This window comes from Pangasianodon hypophthalmus, chromosome 15, assembly GCF_027358585.1.
Source record: "Pangasianodon hypophthalmus isolate fPanHyp1 chromosome 15, fPanHyp1.pri, whole genome shotgun sequence".
NCBI lineage: Eukaryota > Metazoa > Chordata > Actinopteri > Siluriformes > Pangasiidae > Pangasianodon > Pangasianodon hypophthalmus.
In genome coordinates, this window is record NC_069724.1 from 17419790 (window position 1) to 17446351 (window position 26562).

Consider the following 26562-nt stretch of genomic DNA (forward strand, 5'->3'; position numbering starts at 1 on the left):
AGCCTCGCTTCTTGTGTGCTGATTGGTGGATGTTGGCTCGCGTTGATAGTTTACACAGGGTTTTGTCCGTTGAAATGCCTTAAGTATTTAACAATCATAATTTATTACTAACTGTAGATATTGTGGGTACATATTTAATTTTGTATAGATTTGTCATTTTTTGTGATTTGAACCATATTTTATTTATTTAGAGAAAACACAAAAATGGAGTAAGACTCTTACCTCATGTTTGAGTTGGTTTTGCAGGAATGCTTTTCGCATGCGGGTGGTCGTGTTTGTGCGTGTTTCTTCCTTGGTGCTGTGACCTCACTGACATTCCGCTTGCTGATTGACCATATGCGGTGGCGGAGTGCGAGTGCTCTGGGTTTTGATTCATTGTCCTGTTTGCACTCTTAGTTTTCTCGGGGCCACCCTCTCACTGGCATATTTCCTACCACTCTGGCAATCTCCATTATATTTGCCTCTAATTTTCTCTCTCTCTCTCTCTCTCTCTCTCTCTTTTTTTAATCATATTTTGTTCTTACTCTAACTCTCTCTTCCTATTCTCTAATTTCCTCACTTTCTCTAACTCTTTGTCTTCTTATTTGTCTCTTTTGCTCTTTCTGCCTCACATTCTTGCACTATCTTCACCTGTCAATGCTTTAGCCTTTCCTGCTCTAGCAACTCCTTTCTCATAGGCATTCTGATAACCCCTATCTCTCTTTCTCTTTGTCTCTGTCTGCCAGAGGACATCAGCATTCTGTAGTGCAGGGTCAGGATTAACATTAAAAGCACAAATGATTTTTAAAACTGCATGTTTTACTCAGGTTTGAATATATTACACAACAGAAGTAGAAATGTACAATTAAAATAAAAAAGCACAGATATTCTACTACTAATATTTCAGAGGATTAATTTTTTTGCTGCTGCTTGCATTGAATAAGAAAAAATTCCAGAAGGTGCCAGTGACAGGGGTGCCACATGCTGTCCAGCTGTGGGTGTTTTTTTTTTTTTTTTTTTTTTTTTTTTTTTTTTTTTTTAACTAGAGGATTTTCTAGCAGAAAAAAAATAGAATTAGAATATTTATCATTCATATTAAAGCAATAGCGCCTCCTGCTGAAGAGACTGCTGTTAGATGTCTGGTCAAGTAAAAAGCTCTGCGTGAAATTATCTTTTGGTGGAATTTTTGTACCTTATTTATTACTACTACTAATAATGATTTTAAAAAGTTGCATCGCTAAACCCAAACTGTTTTGTTTGTTGGTTGTTTTTTTTTTCTTTAAAAGCTTGTACATTATCCTTTTTGTATGTGCTCTTTTTATAATAAAACTTGAAAATTTCAAAAAAAAAAAAAAAAAAAGTCTACTGTCAGTAATTATATACACTGGGGCCCAAAAGTGTGAGACTACATTGAAAATCTGGGATTTTTTTTTTTTACTTTAAAATTGGAAATAAACAGAAAGTTTTAGAATTTTGAAATATTTAAAACAAAGAAAATAAATGTTCATTATATTGAATATTTAATATTCAAGATTCTGCACTATTTCTAGGTCCCTATTTAATGTAAGCAAATTTGTGACATTGACCCTGTTAACTGCTTTGTACAAAAGGTCAGATTTTAGACGACACACCGATGGATTTGATCTAAAATGGATCATGAGGTTTTGCACAAGCTTGTGGATTCTGTGTCAGCTCGAGTGCACACTGTCATTAAAGCAAAAAGGGGACATAACAAATACTAATAAAGTCTGAATTCATGTAAATATTTCAAAGGTTCCACTTTTCACTCAAGTTGTTGACAATAATATAATTTGTAATGAAAATTAATTACTAAATTAGAAAAGAATGCATATTAGAAGCATTTCCACTAGTGGTCTCAGACTTTTGCACCCAAACCACAGCCTGTTCTCACTACTGTGCTCAGGCAAAAGCTACCACAGAATAAGCACCAACACGAACCATTTCAGGACGAGGTACTTTCCACAAGCGATTAGGGCTCTGAATGGGACCTCCAGTCAGGCATAATTGCCTTTATCTCCATTTGATGGACACACAGTCACACACCCATCTGCATCTATGAAGACCTGGACTGTTCTATCATATCATTTATTCCAACAGCACTCACATCACACACACCAAATCAGGACATTCATGTACATAATGTGTATAGCATATATAAAATTCACTTGCATATTGCAATGTGTATTCTGTACAAACATATTTATTGTTACTGTCTCTGCACTGTATATTCCTGCACTGTTGTGCATCTTATTTCTTACGTGTCTTACGTGTCTTATGTATCTTACGTGCCTTATATGTCTTTGCTCTTTGTGATGTTTGCATAGCATGGTAACTTGCAATGGCAGAGTGTATTGTTCTACTTGGCATTGTTTGTAAACCAGCTTGAAGGGAGAATGAAGGGTGAAATGAAAAAAAGTGACTCCAGTCCCAGAATTGTGACTTGGACTTGAGTAGGTCTAGGCTTAGTATTGAAAGTACATGGCATAGTTACAGGAAAACCATTCAGCCATGCTAGCGGAATGTAGCCATGGGGCTGCTGGTCAGCTAGATGGTAGAAGATGGGAGATACTTGGAAGAAGCCTTGGAAGAGAGTGCTGCTTACTCAGTTTGAAGATAACTGGTGAACAGCACGGTGATAGCTAATAACGCTATTGCTAAGGCAAAGCTAATGGGTTAAAACCAACTTAAAGCTAGGAGGTGTCTGAGTTCCATAGCAGTTCACAAGAAAAAACACTTGCAACGTATAAAAAAATGCACCCGATGTTGCAGAAAAGATTAGAAGAGCATATCATAATCTTCGAAGGCTTTGTTAACTGCTAAGCCAATAGCTTCATATGGTGTATGTGTGGCCTGACGTGTACAAGGTGAGAAAAAAATGAGAAAGATGGCTGTATGACAGTGGTATTTATTGCAAATACTGCATCACTTCATGGCCTTGTTGGAACTTCTCGGCATGAGTGTACACACATACAAGAAGGTATCCAGGTGAAATAGAACTTTAATATAATTTTTTATATATCCCAATATATTTTGAAACTACTGCACAAAGAAATACAAAAACTTCAAAATGTAGGTACACCATATGGCCAAAAGTTTGTGGACACCTAATGATCACACCCATGGTCAGTTGTCCACAAACTTTTAGCCATGTACTGTATTTGTAGAAACAAAAAAATCAAATGTACACACACAATTACATACCCTATTATCTGTTCAACCTGTTTTGTGTACTTATGTTCAGTACAGTATGTGTGTGTTTTGTGTGTGTGTAATTTAGGTTTCCAAGCTGCACAAAATTCAGTGATCTTCAAACAGTGATCTTTAAAAACTAAGGTTTAGTGGCCAGCGGATGCAACATTAGCTATGAAGTGACATTTTTTAATAGCTGCAATTAATGCTGGGACAGTATGATAATCGTTATATTGAATATCACAATCTTCACAATTTTTAAGAATAGAATACTATATGCCATAGAACAATAATGTAAAATTCTCTATATAACTATTTTTTAAATCATGGCATACTGTCATATTCATCTATGATCACACCCCTAATCACTAATTGAGTACTTTGATTTGCTACCTTTTTTGTTTTTCTTCTGCTTTTTTTTAAGCTATTTTAAAATATAATTTATTTGTGCATACTTTTGTAGATACTTCTAAAGGTTATATTAAACATGAACATTTACATGGACATATTTAGTCTTTTGTATTGTTTCCACTGAGAAAGTTGACACTGTTTAGGTAAGTCATGGCCTTGCACACTACCAAACTGTAATACGTTTCAAACATGCTGCAGTGCCGCCCTCTTCCCTTGCCCAAATCCCTCCACGCCATGCCCATCAGCTCTGCATCCACTGAGGCTGAGCTGAACAGGAAGTTATAGCAGCAGGGATTGTAGCGCACATGTCGTTCTCCAGAAAAGCGTGCGTTATGAGTAGCCACTACACCTGCTGCTCTTGCGCACAGACCAATCAAGACATCTGATGGGAGGGCCAGAGCTACATCCTTAGAGGCCACATAAACTTTACGCACTACATCCTGCGACATCAGGAAGGCAGGGCCAGAGCAGTAATCGGGGAAAGACCGGTCTGGATAGAGGTGGAAGGAGACATAGTGGGGTTTGTTATAATTTCGTTCAGGTGAGGCATGATGAATGACCCTGCCCAAGTACAGATCGTCGGGGTGGGTACGGAGCGTAAGCAAGTAGGTGCCAAGTGCTGGAACATTTAAAAAAACTGAATCCTCTGTCAAAACCACGAATCGGGCATGAGGACAGAAAAGCAGAACCCAACGCAGAGCTAGTTTGACCTGACCCCAGTGATCTCGTGACAAAGGCCCTTCACACTGTACCACGTCACCGTGACGGACAGACTCTTCCCACACCACCTGATGCTCTGACTCCAAGGTGGATGGGTTTAGAAAGAACAGCGTCCGTACTGCCACGTCCTGCACCAATGTCTGATTGGCCCACGAGCTTCTGATTGCCTCTCTCTGGCTGGCATTATCTGGGTCACTAAACACAATAGTAAGAAAAAGTAGGTCTTGGTGATGAGGGCAGGGCTTGGAGCTAATAGGGTAAATCTGTGAGGAGTTGGGCATGGTATCGCTCAGATCCAGTTTGCGTGCACGCTCACGGAGCTCAAGTACAGCACGGTCAGTATAAGCGGCTGGAGAAGACTGGAGCAGGAACTCTTCCACGATGTCACCACCAAACAACAGCGCGTGGAACAGCACAACATTACAGAGCAGGAAACACCACTGATGGGTGTGCAACCTGAACGCACAGACCTGAACAGAAAGAGATATTTTATTTATGTGTTAATTTATACATTATTTATAGTTCATAAAAGAGAACTAAAAGTATGAGAACTAAAACTGACAGAATGTCAAGAGGGAAGAGACAAAAATAAGATGCAAGAAAGTCACAGAGAATGAAAATAAGAGAGAAATTTACTTATTTACTTATAAATCAGTTTGGGTCAATAAGGAGATTAACAAGTAGAGAAAGACAAGAACATGAGAAAGAGAAGAAAGTCCAGGGTTGGACATTGTATTGAAGACTGAATATTTATATACTAATGACACTGTTCCTCAGTATTAATGATCTGCAGTTTCCTTTCTGTTATGCTACTGGATGGTGAATATGGCAACAAAATTTTCTTTACATAGAATAGTCAGCTATCGTGTATGGAAATGTACTTTTTACTGTATCATTAGTACGTCAGGATGATCTAGTCTAATTTGTATAGAAAAAAAAGATAAATACTGGTGCAGCATATGCTTATTACTTTGCATAAGACTTCGAACTAAGAAAAATATGCTTATCAGAATCAAATAAAAAGACAAATTCCATGCATACAGCAATAAGTACTGATATACCTACTCAAGTATTTTAAACAATCAGTTAGACAAGTGTGAAATCCATTTCACTGACTCCAGATATTTGTCAAAAAAAGGATTTCTGAACACTGACGGAAGTCATGTTAACCTCACACGAAAACAAATGGAGCACAAAGTGACATGAAAGCAAAATGATCTCGTTAATAGTTTGGAAGCTGCTGCTTTTGGTAATTATTTGCCTAGATTAAGTAACAGAACAGAATTTCAAGCCAAAATTGTGTGTTTGACACATTGCTACACTAAAACTGAGTAAGTAACTGTATTCTGAAAACTACCTTTTCAAAATGCATCAAGGACTGAATACAGATTTTTCAGGTTTGCAGTCACATTATGTTTCACTATTAATTGTGTTCCATTACAGCTTAACCATGAGAAAGGGGAAAAAAGGAAATAAAAGTGTGGGAATTAGTGATACAACTGAACAACGAACAACTGAACAACGTTTATAAGGTTTTCCTCACCCGCATGATGTCCCATGAAGAAATATTTTCTCCTTCTTTATCTCTGTTTCTTTGTGACCTTCTTGGGCTGTCTACCTGTTAAACAGTGTGTGTGTGTGTGTGTGTGTGTGTGTGTGTGTGAGCACATACACATTCAGCATTCACCTGAGCCCTGTTTCCACGTAAGCTAACACCAGACAGGTTACACTATACCTTTCTGGATACAGACAGGCTGCTCTGAGTCATTAATGAATTAATGAGGATTTAATACATCCAAGTTAACAGCAGCTCAGTTAGGCGGTTTGTCACAGTGGGAAGTCATAAATTGTTTTAGAGCATAACTTAATTTGACTTACATACAGTTAGCTCACCATATGCCACTTATTTTGGTATAATTCATATTATGATTAATACTGCAGTTATAAGATTATAAGGAACAGAAAAAGGCTAATTTTTCAGTGTGATGGCACTAAACTGTTACCGGTTTAATCAGTATTTCACTATTTTCCCAGAGCTGTTTTGAAAATGGTTTTATTAGACATTTCACCTAATACCATTCCAAAACATCACCAGCATTTAAATAATAAACTGTCCACCTTTCATTCATTCATTCATTCAATCATTCTTCTATCTACAATAACTACTTTATCTTGGTCAGAGTCACAGTGGATTCTAACCCTGGGAACACTAGGCCAGAGGCAGGAATACACCCTGGATGGGATGCCAGTCCATCAGAGGGCACCATGCATGCACACAGTTATACACCCTTTCACACCCACAGGCAATCAACTTACAGGCCTTTTTTTGGAAAACATGCCGAAACTCCACACACACAGTAACCAAACTCAAGATTGAACCAGGGACCATCGAGCTGTGAGGTGGACGCCAACCTGCTACACCACTGTGCAGACTAGTTTGGCCCCCGTGTCAACCTAAACAACTAAAATAAGCAAAACAAGCAAAACAACCTTGTCTTCCTGCAGAGAAATCCTAATTGATCTTGCAATAATCTACTTCAAAAGAAGTTTTTTGTTGTTGTTGTTATTACCGTTACTCTTTTCCCCTTCATTTTGTAAGATTTTGGATTCTCTCTCTGCAAAATGCATTTGTGAGCTAGTTGTGAAAGAATGTTTTGAAATGTGGATTGTGCCGCATCCTTCTCCACTACACAGACAAATCTGAAGGCCATGAGAAGCAAGTAATATACATTCAACTAGAATTCAGGGATGTCCAGAACCACATTCTGTTCAGTAAACAGGATGACACCACACTGCAAAAAAGAAGACATCTTTGCAAGTGAAAATATTTTGAATATAGTCAGTGATCCAGTATTTCCTATTACAAGGCCAAATATAAGATTATTAAACCTGTTTCTAGATATTTTTGACTATTTTCAAGCTTTACTTTCAAGCTCGTCGTAATCTTATATTTCATTTGTTGTGAACTTCTAATAGGATGCACTACATAAATATGGGTATATTCAAGATTCTTTCACTTACTGTCAGTTTTTTTGCAGTGTGGAACGATGAATCTTGGTGTTGTGTGTTGTAAAATTAAAAATGACAGAGGTGTATGTATGAGAAGGAAAGAGAAACAGACAAAAAATGAGCAGAATGCTGGTATTATTTCTCCCCCAACAATCCATTTATCATTTACTGTCTGCACATTCTAAGTATAAGTTGAGAGGCAGTCCTGAGTGTGTGAATGTGTTGAGAGAGAGAGAGAGAGAGAGAGAGAGACTAAATGTCACAACAACCTGAAGAGCCAGAACAATACAATGACAAAGTAAGTACAGTTGATTAGTACATTTTGTGGGTGACTCAGTGAGCATCTGTGTGTAAATGTGTGAGTGTGTTGAACAGTGTCATCTGCTAAATCCATGGTTAAAAAAAAATATTTTCAAATTACCCATTTTTCAATACAACATAAATGATTCAGAAAAAGTCATTAGTGCTTAGTCCCAAAATTCCTACTGCAAATTATTTTGAAAGTTTCACATTTTGAAAACATTTAGCTCTGAGTGCTGGTGTATAAGGGACATAAAACGTGTGTACAAAGGATTATTATTATTATTATTATTATTATTATTCTGTGGAGAAGAATGTACCTTTAAAAATGTTTGCAAGCTGACTCACTTATATATTGTATATATTGCTATGCAATACTCAGATGCCCTATTTAGTGCACTATAAATCCAGTAGAGAGACTTTTGCTGAGTGTGTGTGTATAAGTGAGCTGAGTGTGAGTGTGAGTGTGTGTGTGTGTGTGTGTGTGTATAAGTGAGCTGAGTGTGAATGTGAGTGTATAAGTGAGCTGAGTGTGAGTGTGAGTGTGTAAGTGAGCTGAGTGTGAATGTGAGTGTATAAGTGAGCTGAGTGTGAGTGTATAAGTGAGCTGAGTGTGTGTGAGTGTGTAAGTGAGCTGAGTGTGAGTGTGTGTGTATAAGTGAGCTGAGTGTGAATGTGAGTGTATAAGTGAGCTGAGTGTGAGTGTATAAGTGAGCTGAGTGTGAGTGTATAAGTGAGCTGAGTGTGTGTGAGTGTATAAGTGAGCTGAGTGTGAGTGTATAAGTGAGCTGAGTGTGTGTGAGTGTATAAGTGAGCTGAGTGTGAGTGAGTGTATAAGTGAGCTGAGTGTGTGTGAGTGTATAAGTGAGCTGAGTGTGTGTGAGTGTATAAGTGAGCTGAGTGTGAATGTGAGTGTATAAGTGAGCTGAGTGTGAGTGTGTGTGTGTGTGTGTGTGTGTGTGTGTATAAGTGAGCTGAGTGTGAATGTGAGTGTATAGGTGAGCTGAGTGTGAGTGTGTGTGTGTGTGTGTGTGTGTGTGTGTATAAGTGAGCTGACTGTGAATGTGAGTGTATAAGTGAGCTGAGTGTGAGTGTGTGTGTGTGTGTGTGTGTGTGTGTGTGTATAAGTGAGCTGAGTGTGAATGTGAGTGTATAGGTGAGCTGAGTGTGAGTGTATAAGTGAGCTGAGTGTGAGTGTGAGTGTGTAAGTGAGCTGAGTGTGAGTGTGAGTGTATAAGTTAGCTGAGTGTGAGTGTGTAAGTGAGCTGAGTGTGAGTGTGTGTGTATAAGTGAGCTGAGTGTGAATGTGAGTGTATAAGGGAGCTGAGTGTGAGTGTATAAGTGAGCTGAGTGTGAGTGTATAAGTGAGCTGAGTGTGTGTGAGTGTGTAAGTGAGCTGAGTGTGAATGTGAGTGTATAAGTGAGCTGAGTGTGAGTGTATAAGTGAGCTGAGTATGAGTGTATAAGTGAGCTGAGTGTGTGTGAGTGTGTAAGTGAGCTGAGTGTGAATGTGAGTGTATAAGTGAGCTGAGTGTGTGTGTGAGTGTATAAGTGAGCTGAGTGTGAGTGAGTGTATAAGTGAGCTGAGTATGAGTGTATAAGTGAGCTGAGTGTGTGTGTGAGTGTATAAGTGAGCTGAGTGTGAGTGTATAAGTGAGCTGAATATGAGTGTATAAGTGAGCTGAGTGTGTGTGTGAGTGTATAAGTGAGCTGAGTGTGTGTGAGTGTATAAGTGAGCTGAGTGTGAGTGTATAAGTGAGCTGAGAGTGTGTGTGAGTGTATAAGTGAGCTGAGTGTGAGTGAGTGTATAAGTGAGCTGAGTGTGTGTGAGTGTATAAGTGAGCTGAGTGTGAGTGTATAAGTGAGCTGAGTGTGTGTGAGTGTATAAGTGAGCTGAGTGTGAGTGAGTGTATAAGTGAGCTGAGTGTGTGTGAGTGTATAAGTGAGCTGAGTGTGTGTGAGTGTATAAGTGAGCTGAGTGTGTGTGAGTGTATAAGTGAGCTGAGTGTGAGTGTATAAGTGAGCTGAGTGTGAGTGAGTGTATAAGTGAGCTGAGTGTGAGTGAGTGTATAAGTGAGCTGAGTGTGTGTGAGTGTATAAGTGAGCTGAGTGTGTGTGAGTGTATAAGTGAGCTGAGTGTGTGTGAGTGTATAAGTGAGCTGAGTGTGAGTGAGTGTATAAGTGAGCTGAGTGTGTGTGAGTGTATAAGTGAGCTGAGTGTGTGTGAGTGTATAAGTGAGCTGAGTGTGAGTGAGTGTATAAGTGAGCTGTGTGTGAGTGTATAAGTGAGCTGAGTGTGAGTGAATAAGTGAGCTGAGTGTGTGTGAGTGTATAAGTGAGCTGAGTGTGAGTGAGTGTATAAGTGAGCTGAGTGTGTGTGAGTGTATAAGTGAGCTGAGTGTGAGTGAGTGTATAAGTGAGCTGAGTGTGAGTGAGTGTATAAGTGAGCTGAGTGTGTGTGAGTGTATAAGTGAGCTGAGTGTGTGTGAGTGTATAAGTGAGCTGAGTGTGAGTGAGTGTATAAGTGAGCTGAGTGTGTGTGAGTGTATAAGTGAGCTGAGTGTGAGTGAGTGTATAAGTGAGCTGAGTGTGTGTGAGTGTATAAGTGAGCTGAGTGTGTGTGAGTGTATAAGTGAGCTGAGTGTGAGTGAGTGTATAAGTGAGCTGAGTGTGAGTGAGTGTATAAGTGAGCTGAGTGTGTGTGAGTGTATAAGTGAGCTGAGTGTGAGTGAGTGTATAAGTGAGCTGAGTGTGTGTGAGTGTATAAGTGAGCTGAGTGTGAGTGAGTGTATAAGTGAGCTGAGTGTGAGTGTATAAGTGAGCTGAGTGTGTGTGAGTGTATAAGTGAGCTGAGTGTGTGTGAGTGTATAAGTGAGCTGAGTGTGTGTGAGTGTATAAGTGAGCTGAGTGTGTGTGAGTGTATAAGTGAGCTGAGTGTGTGTGAGTGTATAAGTGAGCTGAGTGTGTGTGAGTGTATAAGTGAGCTGAGTGTGTGTGAGTGTATAAGTGAGCTGAGTGTGTGTGAGTGTATAAGTGAGCTGAGTGTGTGTGAGTGTATAAGTGAGCTGAGTGTGAGTGAGTGTATAAGTGAGCTGAGTGTGTGTGAGTGTATAAGTGAGCTGAGTGTGTGTGAGTGTATAAGTGAGCTGAGTGTGAGTGAGTGTATAAGTGAGTTGAGTGTGTCTGAGTGTATAAGTGAGCTGAGTGTGAGTGAGTGTATAAGTGAGCTGAGTGTGTGTGAGTGTATAAGTGAGCTGAGTGTGAGTGAGTGTATAAGTGAGCTGAGTGTGTGTGAGTGTATAAGTGAGCTGAGTGTGTGTGAGTGTATAAGTGAGCTGAGTGTGAGTGAGTGTATAAGTGAGCTGAGTGTGTGTGAGTGTATAAGTGAGCTGAGTGTGAGTGTATAAGTGAGCTGAGTGTGTGTGAGTGTATAAGTGAGCTGAGTGTGAGTGTATAAGTGAGCTGAGTGTGAGTGTATAAGTGAGCTGAGTGTGTGTGAGTGTATAAGTGAGCTGAGTGTGAGTGTATAAGTGAGCTGTGTGTGAGTGTATAAGTGAGCTGAGTGTGAGTGTATAAGTGAGCTGAGTGTGTGTGAGTGTATAAGTGAGCTGAGTGTTAGTGAGTGTATAAGTGAGCTGAGTGTGAGTGAGTGTATAAGTGAGCTGAGTGTGTGTGAGTGTATAAGTGAGCTGAGTGTGTGTGAGTGTATAAGTGAGCTGAGTGTGTGTGAGTGTATAAGTGAGCTGAGTGTGAGTGAGTGTATAAGTGAGCTGAGTGTGAGTGTATAAGTGAGCTGAGTGTGTGTGAGTGTATAAGTGAGCTGAGTGTGTGTGAGTGTATAAGTGAGCTGAGTGTGTGTGAGTGTATAAGTGAGCTGAGTGTGTGTGAGTGTATAAGTGAGCTGAGTGTGAGTGAGTGTATAAGTGAGCTGAGTGTGTGTGAGTGTATAAGTGAGCTGAGTGTGAGTGAGTGTATAAGTGAGCTGAGTGTGAGTGTATAAGTGAGCTGAGTGTTAGTGAGTGTATAAGTGAGCTGAGTGTTAGTGAGTGTATAAGTGAGCTGAGTGTGAGTGAGTGTATAAGTGAGCTGAGTGTTAGTGAGTGTATAAGTGAGCTGAGTGTTAGTGAGTGTATAAGTGAGCTGAGTGTGAGTGAGTGTATAAGTGAGCTGAGTGTGAGTGTATAAGTGAGCTGAGTGTGTGTGAGTGTATAAGTGAGCTGAGTGTGTGTGAGTGTATAAGTGAGCTGAGTGTGTGTGAGTGTATAAGTGAGCTGAGTGTGTGTGAGTGTATAAGTGAGCTGAGTGTGAGTGAGTGTATAAGTGAGCTGAGTGTGTGTGAGTGTATAAGTGAGCTGAGTGTGAGTGAGTGTATAAGTGAGCTGAGTGTGAGTGAGTGTATAAGTGAGCTGAGTGTGTGTGAGTGTATAAGTGAGCTGAGTGTGAGTGAGTGTATAAGTGAGCTGAGTGTGAGTGTATAAGTGAGCTGAGTGTGTGTGAGTGTATAAGTGAGCTGAGTGTGTGTGAGTGTATAAGTGAGCTGAGTGTGTGTGAGTGTATAAGTGAGCTGAGTGTGTGTGAGTGTATAAGTGAGCTGAGTGTGTGTGAGTGTATAAGCCCACTGCAAACTGAAATACTGACTGTTACATTGAGAAATAGTGAATAAAGATATAATAAAGGTGCACTATATACAGCACAAGGCGTCGGTTTGAGACACATCCGCCATGTCTTCATGAAAGACTGCGCACTTGTTAGTTATTTTTCTCACAGAAGCAGAAGAATGACTTGTGATTGGCTGAAAGAAACAGTTCGAGACTGTCCGCAAGATGGCGCTCTTTGTCTCTAATTAACAGCGCAGGTTAAACCCGATAGGTTCTACTAAATAGTGTGCTAAATGTAGTTAGATTATATGAAGTGTGGAACTGTGTGGGATTGGGCAGTGTCTGCACTGGTGGTTTATGATCAGCAGGTCAAAAGGATTCACGCACAAACTGACTTCAGTCGGTTATTAATTATAGCTTACTGAATAACGATTAAGACGGCGTTTTGGACCGAACAGACTCCACGTCAAGTTCAGATGATGTAAAAGTATTTGAATCTCGCGAGGAAGAGCTGCTGTCTCGCGAGGAGACGCTCTGTGCCGCGCGCATCTTCCCGCGTGCGCTCACTGCAGACGGACGGAGCAGGGGAAGCCGGCCATGCGTGGCGCGTGCTACACCAACCGCACTTTCGTGGACGACGACGGGCGCGCAGCGCGAGACGCACCGGCACCAAGGTACCGCGCGCGCCACGACCCCACAATACCCCGCACCTCACCAAGCATCTGTCACCAAGTTATTTTAAACATTAACATAATGATGAAAAACAATTGATGCAACCTATTTATGCATGCATATTTGCCTTTAAAATCCATATGCTCTAAAAGTATATTACACATGTGCCGATTACGTCAGTAGGTTATCATTTTAGTAAATTCTTTGATGATGATTATTCACTACCATTTAATCTTTTACTTAACGTTTTCATAGTTCAAACCATATTTTTGTAGTTTTTCTGTCTTTAAATTTTAGACAATGAGGTAAAATGAAGAGCCGAACGTCTTGCTATTAGAGAAAAGTCGGTGCGGCGTGTGTGTGTGTATGTGTGTGTGTGGGGTGTGTGTGTTTTTATATCTTGAGACCAAATGTCCCCGCAATGATAGGAATATCTGACAGTTTTGATACTGTAATAATAATAATAATAATAATAATAACTAACAACAACAACACCACCACCACCACCAACAACAATAATAATAATAACAATAATTATAATTATTTTTATTGCTGTTGTTGTTGTTGTTGTTGTTACTGAGCTTAGTGTTAGGTTTAGGTGGAGACATAGCATTGTTTAGCTGCATTAATAATTTTGACAATAGAAGGTCCTCACAAGGATAGTAACACAAACGTATGTGTGTGTGACTGTCATAAGTGTCAGTGTAATAAACTCTGTATATTGATAGTGTTGGTATTACTGGTACAGTACCACTGATACAGTGTACAGTTTAGTGCAATACCACATAACATTACTGGTTAACAAAATTTCATTTTCACACGCTGTTTAGTTTTTGCACAGAGCCTGGATATGTTGGATGCTGTTGGAACTTGCAAGATCCTGTATTTTTGCTGTTCTCGCTTCTACAGCCTTGAAATGCTTTCTCTTTCCTTGTTCATCTGAATTATTTCACTCACATGTGATGTTTCTGGCTCTGCAATTTTGTTTGCCCCTGCTAGATATCTGTTTAAATAAGAATAAAATTTAAAAAATGCAATTATTATCTATTATCTAACTATTACTAGATAGGTTGAAGGCTCTAAGTAAGACATATGATTTTTATTGGAATATTAATAAATTTATTAGTACATCTTGTTCTCTTCTTTCTGTGATAAACGGGTGGCGTGGTGGTGCAGCAAGTCGCATTGTCGCCGCACAGCTCCAGGGTCCTTAGTTCAATATTGAGCTCAGGTTACTCTCTGTGCGGTGTTGTGCATGTTCTCCTTGTGTCTGTGTGGGTTTCCTCTGGGTTTTCCAGTTTCCTCCCACCTCCCAAAAACAGGCCAGTAGATGGATTGGCTATGCTAAATTGCCCCTAGTGTGAATGGGTGTGAATGTGTGTGTGCATGGTGCCCTTCGATATACTGGCATCTCATCCAGGGTGTATTCCCACCTCACACTCAGTGTTCCCAAGATAGGTACAGATCCACAGCGACCAGGATAAAGCAGGTTCTTCCTTCTCTCTTTCTCTCACCTCATTTTTTAGATCAATTTTAGCCAGATTCTTTGCTGTCTGCTTTCTTAGTTTTTGTTTTAATCATATTTTTGTGGCCATCTTAATGAAAATTTTATGTTAGCACAGGGAGTTAAATGGGGTTATTGGGGTACTAATAGCAGCAGCACCAAAGCTCAGCAAAACTCAGTTTGGTCTGTAGTCCACTTTACTAAATATAATATTATATTTTGGTTACAAGACCCTGTTATTTTCTTATTTCCTTTGATGAGACAGTGACAGGCTGGACTGACCCTTCTGATATTCAAATACAGTATATCTTTTTGGGCAGAGGTTCCACTGATGTTTGATGTAGCTAAGTAATGCTAGTCTCATAAGTTTATTTATTTTATTACTTAGCTTCTCATTAATTGAACTATGTCATTATACATTTATACTTTTAAACAACAAAATGCTTGCATACAATACAGTGGTCAGAAATCAGAGGCCTGGTGAACGTAAGTGCGCACACAATCTTTATTAAAATCAGCGGGCAGAATTGTAATAAGTAAGCAGCCAAAGGTTGAACAAACAAATAAACAAACAAACAGAGCAACATATGCAAAATTGGATCCAACATGAAGTCATCCAAAAAGGTCAAAACCAGGAAATCAATCAGAGAATAATGCCTGCATTCAGTGTTATGATACATTTCCCTGTTGAAATAGTGCAGCTCGGTGAGCTCGGTGAGACAAGTTTGCTTGAAGGGGCTTTGCTAGTGTTATTACATATCTATTGAATATTATTGATGTTAGTGTTTGGCACTACTGCTCTTGCAGACACCATTGTCATAATATCACCTTTGCAAGTCTGGTTAAAGAGCAGGAAACACAATATTAAGAAGACTGTGGAAGTATTTGTGCAATTTGCCCATTGCTAGCAAACCAGATGGCAAAAAATGGCAAAGAACAAATGTTTATGAACTGTTTGAGTAGATTAGCATTTAGAAGAATGTACGAGTTGCAAAGTCCGTGCTGGTTTGGAGTCTGGACTAGGAGCAGTGGGTCCTGGGTTGGCAGTGGAATCACCTGTGTTCATATTAGTGAGCAGCAAAGCGACAAACCTAGTTGGAAGAAGATGTATAGATATTTAGGCATATGGTGGTGCCTCTGGTGAGTGTATGTAGCTAGTACAGTTAGCTTCTGCTGCTAACAAAGTTAATATGAAGCCTGGTGTGTAACATACAGTGAGGTCAATAAGTATTTGATCACCCTGTGATTTTGCAAGCTCTCTTACTTAGAAATCATGGAGGGGTCTACAATTTTCAAAATCCGGAAATCACATTGTATGATTTTTTAACAATTTATTTGTGAATTACTGTGTCAAATAAATATTTGATCACTTGCTTATCAGACAGATTTCTGACCCTCAAAGACCTGTTATTTTGCTTTTAAATAGTCCAGCTACACTCTGCTCATGATTCTAAATTAGTAGCACCTGTTTGAGGTCGTTAGCTGTCATAAAGACACCTGTGCACCCCACAATCAGCCAAAGTCTAAGTAGCAACATGGGCAAAACCAAAGAGCTGTCAAAAGACACAAGAGACAAAATTGTAGACCTTCACAAAGCTGGAAAGGGCTACGGGGCAATTGCCAAGCAGCTTGGTGAAAAAAGAACAACTGTTGGAGCAATTGTCAGAAAATGGAAGAGGCTAATGATGACTGTCAATGTCCCTCGGACTGGGGCCCCATGGAAGATCTCTCCTCGTGGGGTATCAATGATGCTAAGAATGGTGAAGAATCAGCCCAGAACTACATGGGAGGAGCTGGTCAATGCCGTCAAGAGAGCTGGGACCATCGTTTCCAAGGCTACTATAAGTAATACACTAAGACGTCATGGTTTAAAATCTTGCATCGCACGGAAGGTTCCCCTGCTTAAGTCAGCCCATGTCCAGGCCCGTCTGAAGTTTGCCAGGGACCATCTGGATGATCCAGAGGAGTCATGGGAGAAAGTCCTGTGGTCAGATGAGACCAAAGTAGAACTTTTTGGTCTTAACTCCATTCGCCGTGTTTGGAGGAAGAAGAATGATGAGTATCATCCCAATAATACCATACCTACAGTGAAGCATGGGGCTGGAAGCATCATGCTCTGGGGGTGTTTTTCTGCACAGGGGACAGGACAACTGCACTGTATTAAGGAGAGGATGAACGGGGCCATGTATTGTGACATATTGGGCAAAAACCTCCTTCACTCAGTCAGAGCATTAAAGATGGATCGTGGCTGGGTCTTCCAACATGACAATGACCCAAAGCACACAGCCAGGAAAACCAAGGAGTGGCTCCGTAAGAAGCATATCAAGGTTCTGGAGTGGCCTAGCCAGTCTCCAGACCTAAATCCAATAGAAAATCTTTGGAGGGAGCTGAAACTCCGTGTTGCTCAGTGACAGCCCCGAAACCTGACAGATCTAGAGAAGATCTGTATGGAGGAGTGGGCCAAAATCCCTCCTGCAGTGTGTGCAAACCTGGTGAAGAACTACAGGAACCGTTTGACCTCTGTAATTGTTAACAAAGGCTTCTGTACCAAATATTAAAATTTTTTGACTCAAGTGATCAAATACTTATTTGACACCGTAATTCACAAATAAATTGTTAAAAAATCATACAATGTGATTTCCGGATTTTTATTTTTAGATTCTGTCTCTCACAGTGGAAATGCACCTATGCTGAAAATTGTAGACCCCTCCATGATTTCTAAGTAAGAGAACTTGCAAAATCACAGGGTGATCAAATACTTATTGACCTCACTGTACATCAGACAAGAAATTTTCACACTTTTTCACTTTAAATACATTTAAGATTTAAGTTATATACTGCAATAACTCGCATGATATAGGCTATACATTTTGACTACTACCTTTTCTCATTGGATCTAATAACGCTGGATGTCCGGTACATGGCCACAAGCAAGAACAGTAGCACTTGCTTCATGCATACAAGAGACAAACTACAGTACAAGCGACATGAGTGACTAATGTGAACTCAGGGTCAGACAACAGTTGTGTGCAAATGTTTGCATCTCCTCTGAAGTATGGGTGAAAAAAAGGAAAATCTACCATTTTTTTTTTAAATGGATTTATTATTATTATTTTATCATTTTTTCCAATTCCACATGAAATAGTATTCTAAGAAGTAAAAAATGAAATGTGGGACACACAGTAGCAAAATAACTTGAAAAGCGTTTTCTTCTATATTTTGTCTCATGCTGTGCAAACTTTTCCACTCGACTATATTAGCTCAGCAACTGTAACACTTTATAGCACAAAAATGCTATAAAAAAAACCCTGAAAATCTTGTCACAGAAATGATAGTTACATTCAGCATTAACACTATGACAGCAGGGATGGTCAAAAGAAGGAAGGAGAGGTCAGAGAGAATGAGCAGGTAATGAATGAGTGTCTGCACCTGTGCGTTGTTAATGGCAGCATACTCACGTGCCTCTTATTTCTCAGTAAGCTGCTGATGCCAGAGAGAGGCAGAGGTCTGAGAACATGGATGGAAGTTGACTTTGAGACAAGCAGCCAAATTGTTTTTGTGTGTTCTCTATTTTTTTTTTATTTCATTGAAACAGGTCAAGCTGAAACGTGCTCCCTTGAAAATAAAAAGAAAGCTCTGATGTCCAGATGCCTGCCTCCTGTGACTCATTCCCCACCCAACCAATTGGGTTGTCACAATTTTTTGCCAAAATTATGCATATTGCCAACAGTTGTAGAAATAGTTGTAGAAGTAAAATAACAGAAAGTATCTTAACCTGCTAGCTAGCTTCCTCCTTAACCTTCCTAGCTTATATATATTTACTGTTCAGAGAGAAGTTAGCAGCTGAGCGAGCCTACAGTTCAACACAGAGCAACAGAGGCACTGAATGAGATGTAATATCTGCAAGATTTGTGTTAGACTTTTTTAAAAACTGCCTGGCCAAAGATGCCAAACTTGTTGTCAAATATTAGCAGTAACTACTAAAATAAATGTCGTGTAAATGAACGTTACTGATAACACTACAAACATTATCACTTTGTTTTTTTCCCTTTTCTGTTACAGGTATTTATTTTCACAATATAGGCTATACCACTACACTGATTATTTAAATAGTATGCTGCTATAATTACTGATAATGGGGACTAAGAGTACCATGGAGAAAATTTTGTGAAACCAGTTGTTTTATATATTTATTTTTATAATTACATCAGGTGCCTGGCTAGCTCAGTCGGAAAAATATGAGACTCTTAATCTCAGGGTTATGGGTTTCAGTCCCACGTCATGTACCATACCCAGCCACCGGGGTTGCATGAGCTAGTGCACTCTCAGTGCTGGTCCCAAGCCTGGATAAAATGGGAGTGTTGTTTCAGGAAGCTGATCCGGCGTAAAACGTTTGCCATATCAAATATGCAGATCATAAACTGGATTTCTATAATGGAGGCAGAGGATCTGCTGTGGCAACCCCTGATTGGAGCAGCCAAAAGAAGAACATATTTATAATTATATTATTTGTTTTCATAAATGAATATGAAAAATAAAGAAAGCCAGCCAACACAAACCCATACATTAAGAGAAATAAAACTAGTCATTCAATTCTAACAAACAAATGCTGTATAAATGGAAGATGGGCTGATCTGTCTGCACATAGCCATAAGCCATAAACAAATATCTTAGCTGACGGAAGATTAAAATCACACTTACGGTATGAGAGACAGGATGTTTAAAGACCAGTATGATTTTTCCAGAGGATGAAAGCTGTATTATAAATCAGTTACGTCTGCCATGGCATCTTCTCTTCATGCTGTGCAGCACATTGGCCGTGACACTTACAACAATTTAAAATAGCATTTTCTCTGTGTGACGTGCTTGATGTGCATGATCGCCTGAGAACAGTGTAGATTTTTTTTCTCCTCCGTTTTCATGTCACGCCATTTTCTTTTCACTTCATTTAATTCATACCTGATTCACCTTTTCTGTAATTTCTATCTAGATTTTGACCTTTTCAGGTGCTGTTACACAGCTAAATATTTTTATTGGCAGAGACGTAAGTCAAAAGAACTTCTGCCTTTTTTCAGTTTAGCGCACTTGACCTTTTGTGGAGTTTTATGGTCGTCACTAAATGCAAGTTACATCAGGAATACACTTTATGGGTGATTTGCATTTTACAGGATCACTTTACAGCACGCAAATAAGAAGAAGAAAATCAGCATTTCCAAAAATTTTGTAAATCCAGCTAAATAATTTTATTTCAGTCTGTCTTGTCCAAATATTTACACACAACATTTTGATTGATAAATGAGGACCATTGCATACAGTTTACCAATAGTAGAATTTATTATGGGGTTTTCCTCTGTTCCTGATTGAAACTGTTTTCTGTTTCCTGTTTGCTCCTTCTCTTAGTGTGACTTCTGACTGCTCCCAAATGCTCAGTGGGGTTGTGCTCAATGTTCAGGGACTGAAGATGGCCACTGGTGAACCTGATGTCCCACCCCTCCAGGGCCGTGCCCGCTTCCGTGAACTGTTGCTGGGCGACCAGCCATGCCAAAGTGAGGACAGGTATGGCATCCTCGTTGTATCAGCGAAGGCAAGCATGGACCCAAAACCCAGTGGTTCCCAATTGCAGGATTCCATGATCTGTGTAATTCTGTGCTTACAGTTGTAGTGGTTGTGGTAGCTTAGTGGTTAAAATGGACTACCCATTGGAAAGTTGTGAGTTCAAATCCCAGCACCACCAAGCTACAGCTGGTGGGTCTTTGAGCAAGGTCCTTAACCCTCTGCTGTATAGAATGAGATAAATGTAAGTTGCTCTGGATAAGGGTGTCTGCCAAATGCCGTAAATGGTTGTGCTAATAGCTATTCAAAAAGCATTTTACTTTTTTGTAGCTTTACAAATTACTATTCATATGGAATCCAACCAAACAACCCTGTGAAATTTGCACAAGGTCAAATCTTTGGCAATGGCAAACGACAATTTATCTCCAGAATTCATTAATTAAACAAGGTCTGTACTACTACTGCCATTTCTTGCATGATACATGGCCTAGAGTTTGTGTCCGCATGTAACAGTGTGGAAGCCATTGATGCAGAGCTAGGAGTGTAACTAATTTCATAATTTCAGGGTGACTTTTCAGGATGAGCTCTGTCAAGTCATGCAAGAAAAAAGGATGACAGCCATGACCAAAAATGATATTCAACAATGCAACAGTTTGTTGAAGAGTCAAGCTCAGAGGAGCTTTTAGAGACAGACCGTAATGCACTCTTGACTGTTTCTGAGTCTCTGAACTTGAGTAATGAACCAATCCAGGAGGAGAGTGTTGATAGCCTGTCATCAGAGCATTCTGAAGGTCAGAAGGTAATGCAGGAGTGTGGCTTAGCAGCAGCAGTAACTGTGATATATTTTTGTTTTTATTCTGTTTATTTTTTTTCATATTTTTTAAATTGCATTTATTTATTTTTTTTGTGTGAAAGAAATAGCCTAATGGAGACAGGCAACTTCCATCCCTGAAATGACTTTCATTTTATCAGATGGTTTCTTTAAAGCACGCACACACTAACACACACAAACACACCTCCACACACTCATATAAACTGTTTTAGAGTGACACTGTGCCATTCTCAAGGCCAACTGTATTGATGATCATTTTTGTCGAGTATGTGCCATGTTGCTGTGGCAACCACTGTGAACCACAGAATAAGTAAGGCAGAGATGAAGAAGGAGAAAGAGAGAGAATCTGTGTTTTTATTAGATTTATAGATTTTTCACCAGGAAGTTGGAATTTTTTTTTTTTAACTTTCAACTATTCATACGGTTGTTCGCTGACTCTCTGAAATGCTAGTCAATAAGCCCAGCGACAGCTCCTGCTGTTATGATCACACGCACACACACACACACACACAGAGACACACATACCCACGTGAAGCAGAGTGTGTGTATTTGTATGTGTGGGCGAGCTGTTCTGAAATCCTGCACTCCTGTGAGTCATTCGCTCCATAGCATTGTTACAGAAAGACATGATGGAGGTGAAGAGCACCATGCCATCCTGGGTTAACCCTGCTGCAGTCACATGGAGGCTCGACTCGTTTGGCAGTAATTCTGGTCAGAGGTAGTGATGAGAATGTTAGAGCATGATATTCCACTTTCTCTGTCTTTTTCTCTTTTCCACCCTGAGTATCTCTCTGTCTTTCCAAGCGTGTCTCTCCCTCTGTCTGCTGACTTCCTTATTTTAGTTTGGCAGAAGTCTCTTGCTTAATAATTGAGTAATTATCTCATTTGTTAAATTACAGAACTTGGATTAACACATTTAAATCAAACTTTTAGTAAGCTGCATTCCTTAATTTCCCACTCCCTTTTATTTACCATGCATGTGCATTGCAGCAAATTTGAACCCCTTTCAGTGAAGCTGCTTTCTCACAACACATAACGTTTCACACTTGTGAAATATCTGTTGGTGCAGTTTTCTTAGTTTAGGACATGAAGGGAGCCCTTACCCCCCCAAAAATACAAAATGTTCTTCCAAAACAGATATTCTCTATGATATTCCATTTTACTTCTAAAATATCGGTCTGCTGCTAATCTAATTTTACGGCCAACAAAGACATGAAAGGTTACAAAAGAAAGAAAGTGACTATGGAATTATTGGAACCCTACAAGACATTGGACAATAATTATTGAGGGATATAAAAACTCTTTACCATTACTCTAAAAGATCTTAATAGTATTCTCTCACAAAAATATGTGAAAAAATGATTTAATTTCCCTACAGAATGATTAAAACAAATTGCTATCCAAGAGCAGCATTCAAGACCTTTTGGTCGACTTTTACCAAATAAAGTTGTACACATGTAAACTTTCTTTGTGATTGGGAAAAACCAAAGAGCTTTTTGACCAGTGGTGAAATCAGGTAAAGAATGTTTTAAAAATATAAGCAGATGAAAATATCAGTAAGCATGAATCAAAAATCGGGAACAGCTGTAAATTCCACAGGAAAAAGAATGCATAAGCATACTGCCATCCCAGTATAGAGAATGGTGAGGGATGCAAAGAAACCCAAGATTCTTGGATTTTCAAGTTTCAAAATCAAGTATTAGTCGTCACCTCCATAACAACAAGCTGTTTGGAAGAGTCAAGTAAAATAAGTCCATCCAGAGAGCTTACAAAATATAGCACTTGAACTTCACCAAGCCTCATTTAATCTACACTTGGAACAGTGTTTTTTTAATTTAATGAGACCAAATAAACATTTTTGGCCTTCCACATCAGCATGTTTGGTGTAAAATGGGGACTGTGTTTGAGGAAATGCCCCCTATAAAATATGGTGGTGGATCACTTGTGGTTGTGGTTGTTTTGCAGCTAAACATCCAGGGACTCTTGGGAAGATTGAAATGGCATCTTGAATTCTGCCAGAAGATTTTAGTGCAACACCTTGTTGTCTCTACCATGGGCTTGGCAGTAGATTTATCTTTCAACATAGCAATGGCCGAAACATATAATCAAATCAACACAGTGATGGTTTAAGAAATACAAAACCAATGTTTTGCAGTGACCATTTCCAGACTTACACCCTATACCTGATTTATACTTGTGGTTTGAATTAGAGGGGGCAGATTTTGAAATGTTATCGTGGAGGAGGGGTCTAAGATCCCTCTACAAGTGTCTGCAGCCTTCATAGGATGAGACTTAATGCTTTTATTCCCTCCCAGGGTTTTACCAGATATTACTTATAGAATCGAAACAATTTCGAAATTCTGTGTACATAAAATGCACTAAATGCTTTTTTGTTCATAAAAATACTGAGTTAAAATAAAACTTAGAAAAACTGTAGTATTCCTAAATGATTAAGCTCAAAATATCAATCATAGCAGTTTTTTTAAACATCATTGTTGCTAATTTGCAATGGACTGGCTTCCCTTCCATGTATTTTGTATTTTCGCCCCAGGCCCAGTGTTTCCAGGATAGGCTCCAGATCCACAGTGACCCTGACCAGGATAAAATGGTTACTGAAAAAGAATGAATGAATGAATGTTTAAAAAAAGAGTTCTGGAGTTGGCCATAATCAGTGCTTTATGATCACATCACTCATAACCAATATAAACATGAATTATGACAGCATCAAATTAGTATAAAAAATATGCATATAATATGTGGGTATTTTGTGTTGTGCTGTCATTGTTTCCTGTTACTCCTGCTGAGCAGGATTTAAAGATTGTGTCACTGATTTTTAGAGAACACTTCAGTTGAACTGTTTGTACATACCCATCACGTCATAAAAAATAAACCTGTCACTGTCCTGGCCTCTGCAAACAGCAACTAAACTTTTTAACCCAGTATGGCTGTGTTAACAAATCAGCAAACTTTTCTACAAGAGGCCTTCCTGTCAGTTATTTTGAGCTTGCATAAACATCTCATAGAAAGCAACACTATAAATGAACTGGAAGCAAAGTGATCCTGATGGCCCAAATAGAGGTGGGCCTCCAGTGGTCATGAGGCCATCCCCCAATCCAGAAGTGTCATACAGAGGCCTTGTTGGATTCAGGCTGTGCACAGCACATCTACCAAAGGCTGATGCAAGACGAGGTACTGGAAAGGTGTTGGGAGGTGAAGGTCATATGTATTCACAGTCATGTGCACACATATCATTTGGTGTCGCTGAAAAGCATAAAACAAAGTCCTTGACAACTATGCGAAGCGGTATCCAGAATCATCTGTGCCTCTGTGGATGATCTCTGCAAAGTGTGTGGCTGAGGCACTGTTATAATCTCCCAAGTTAGAATACCAAAAGAGATTGTAACTCTCCTCGGGCATCCTTCCGTCTTCGAGAGACGATGGTGTAGCTTCCAGTTTGGTGATGTTCTGCTCCTCCACGAGTGGCTGAATAATCCGACTCAGAATAACAGTCTGTGCCACATCTGCTGCAGATGAATGATGATGCCTGCTGAGGCTGCTATTGTTTTTTTTCCTTCCTCCTTGAACTCTTTGCAGCGAGGTTTTTTATTCTGGCCTCCTCAGCTTTTTGTACTCCCTGTCTAACAACAAGGCACCAAGTGGAGCAGTCATCTGCACTACTTTCCCACGTGTTGACAATGATGTTGGACAGCTTCATGTCTTTCTTGCACATATCTTTGTAGCGCAGAAATGGGTGTCCAGTCGGCCTTGAGCCCTCTGTTATCTCTCTGTATAGTAAATCCTTGGGAATGCAGCCTTGTTCCATTCTCCTGACACGGCCAAGCCATTAAAGACGCCTTTCGCTGAGAGTAGTGAACAAGCTGTTCATGCTGGCGCATTCCAGAACCTCCAAGTTGGATACTTTGTCCTGCCACTGAATGCACGTAGGCACCTCAGGTGGAAGCTGTTGAGTTTCCTCTTATGTCTCGCATAAGTAGTCCAAGTCTCGCTGCTGTAGAGAAGCGTATTTAGCCTGGTAGAAGAGCAGTTTGGTCTTTGGGTTTTGGGTTGTTTCAGGCCTTCTGCTTCAGTCTAGCCATGGCCGCTGCCTTGGAAATCCTGCCGTTCACCTCTGCATCGATGGAGAGAGAATTGGAGATGGTGGACCCGAGGTAGATGAAATTTTTGACTACTTCCATGTTTTCCCGGTCAATGACAATAGTAGGAGGGGAGTTTGTATCCTGGGCCATGACGCTGGTCTTCTTCAGACTGATGGTCAGTCTGAACTCCTTGCAGGCATGGGAGAATCAGTTGACAAGCTGCTGCAGACCGTCTTCTGTGTGTGACGTCACAGCAGCATCGTTGGCAAAAAGCATCTCACGGATGAGTACCTTTTTGATTTTAGTCTTAGCTCGGAGATAGGAGCCATTGAACAGTTTGCTGTCATCCCTGGTGTGAATGTAGACTCCCTCGCCACAGTTCATAAGGCATATTGGAGAAGCATGGAGAAGAAGATGCCAAAGAGCGTCGGCGCAAGGACACAACCTTGTTTGACTCCACTGCCAACTGGGAAGGCTTCCAGTGTTGTGCCGTTAAAGCAGACCATGCTCATGCCTGGTGCAGTGTTTGTGGCCTACTTGTCGAGTTTGTTCTCTAAGCTGCACACACCCAGTGAAGCAGGCAGGCCATAGCGGGATGGCACCTTACTGGCTGAGGGCTGCCCAGCCTGGGCAGGCGGTAGCCATCCAATGAGATGCAATGACCTCTCCCACCGTCAGAAGTAACCCCGGCACCTGTTTCTACGCCAATCGGATGGGTTTATCAACGGTAACTGCCATTTTCCGTGTTGTGCTGACACCTTGCGACGTTGCTGGAGTGTCCTCTCCATTGGAGCTACAAAGCCTGGGCAGGATACTATAGCGGATCAGCTATTGCCCATGCAGCAGACCCCCTCCTCTCCACACAGCTGGTGGATCCAAGGTAACGACAGATGCCGACCCAACTTGGCACCAGCGGTGTTGCAGGAGTTGCTAGAAGGACACTGAATGTCAGACTGCCTTTAGGGACTCCGTCTCCGGATTTGTTTTCGGGGTTGACTCCCCTAGCCTTTCCCATAAGTAGGTATGGTCACAAGGCTGCGGAGGTTTGGAATTGGAGTTTATCTTGCTAGATGAGCAGCCATCCAAGGTTAACAAATCCCATCTGTCCAAAGCAACTGGTTTTAAGGCACCAGTGACCTGCCTTCACCCCTTCTCCTGTTTGTTGAAAACGTGGTCCACCAGGCTTAGAAGCTAAGCCATTTGTAAAGGCCAGGAGCTGGATTTGGTTGACAGAGGTGTTTGGACACGCACCCATATGGAGTATTTCTAGAGAAATGGGAGCTTATCCCCATCTCCACCCCAAGCTATATCAACCTTTGACTATGATCCTAACTGCTGACAAACATTATTCATAAGTTTCTAAATGATGATAGCTGAAATTAGGATAAATGGTTGAAGGCTTTATTATTTGTGTTCCAGATGGAGCCCCAGGCCTCCACATGGTCTTCCACTTTTGAGTATACGGGCAGAGGCCCAAACTCTGGCAACTTTGGAGGCATGAACTACATACAAATAATTGTAATATACTGAATGGTGCACCCAGAAAATAAACTTAAACACGTGCATAACCCATCTCTGAATACAAGTGACTTTCCCCCTATAAATAATGATGTAATGACTTAATTGAGATCAATCGGAAAGTCCACAAATATACTTGACAAGAACAGGTCAGAGCCA

General features: G+C 40.3%; 2 protein-coding genes across 2 annotated transcripts in view; one reads left to right on the forward strand and one right to left on the reverse strand.

Moving 5' to 3' along the window:
* Positions 1-1337: 1337 nt before the first annotated feature.
* On the reverse strand, positions 1338-5939 carry LOC113535744 (beta-1,3-galactosyltransferase 9). Its single transcript, XM_026929256.3, has 2 exons — positions 5864-5939; positions 1338-4790 (listed from the first exon to the last, which is right to left on the reverse strand). The coding sequence occupies exons 1-2, from the start codon at positions 5867-5869 to the stop codon at positions 3699-3701; spliced, it is 1098 nt and encodes a 365-aa protein (XP_026785057.1). The 5' UTR covers positions 5870-5939; the 3' UTR covers positions 1338-3698.
* A 6600-nt stretch (positions 5940-12539) lies between these two features.
* kcnt1a (potassium sodium-activated channel subfamily T member 1a) overlaps positions 12540-26562 on the forward strand; it is a 48384-nt gene continuing 34361 nt past the window's right edge. Inside the window, exons 1-2 of the mRNA XM_053239992.1 lie at positions 12540-12901; positions 19804-19959. Coding sequence (XP_053095967.1) covers positions 12825-12901; positions 19804-19959 — 233 coding nt within the window. The 5' untranslated portion in view covers positions 12540-12824. The remainder of the gene's footprint in view (positions 12902-19803; positions 19960-26562) is intronic.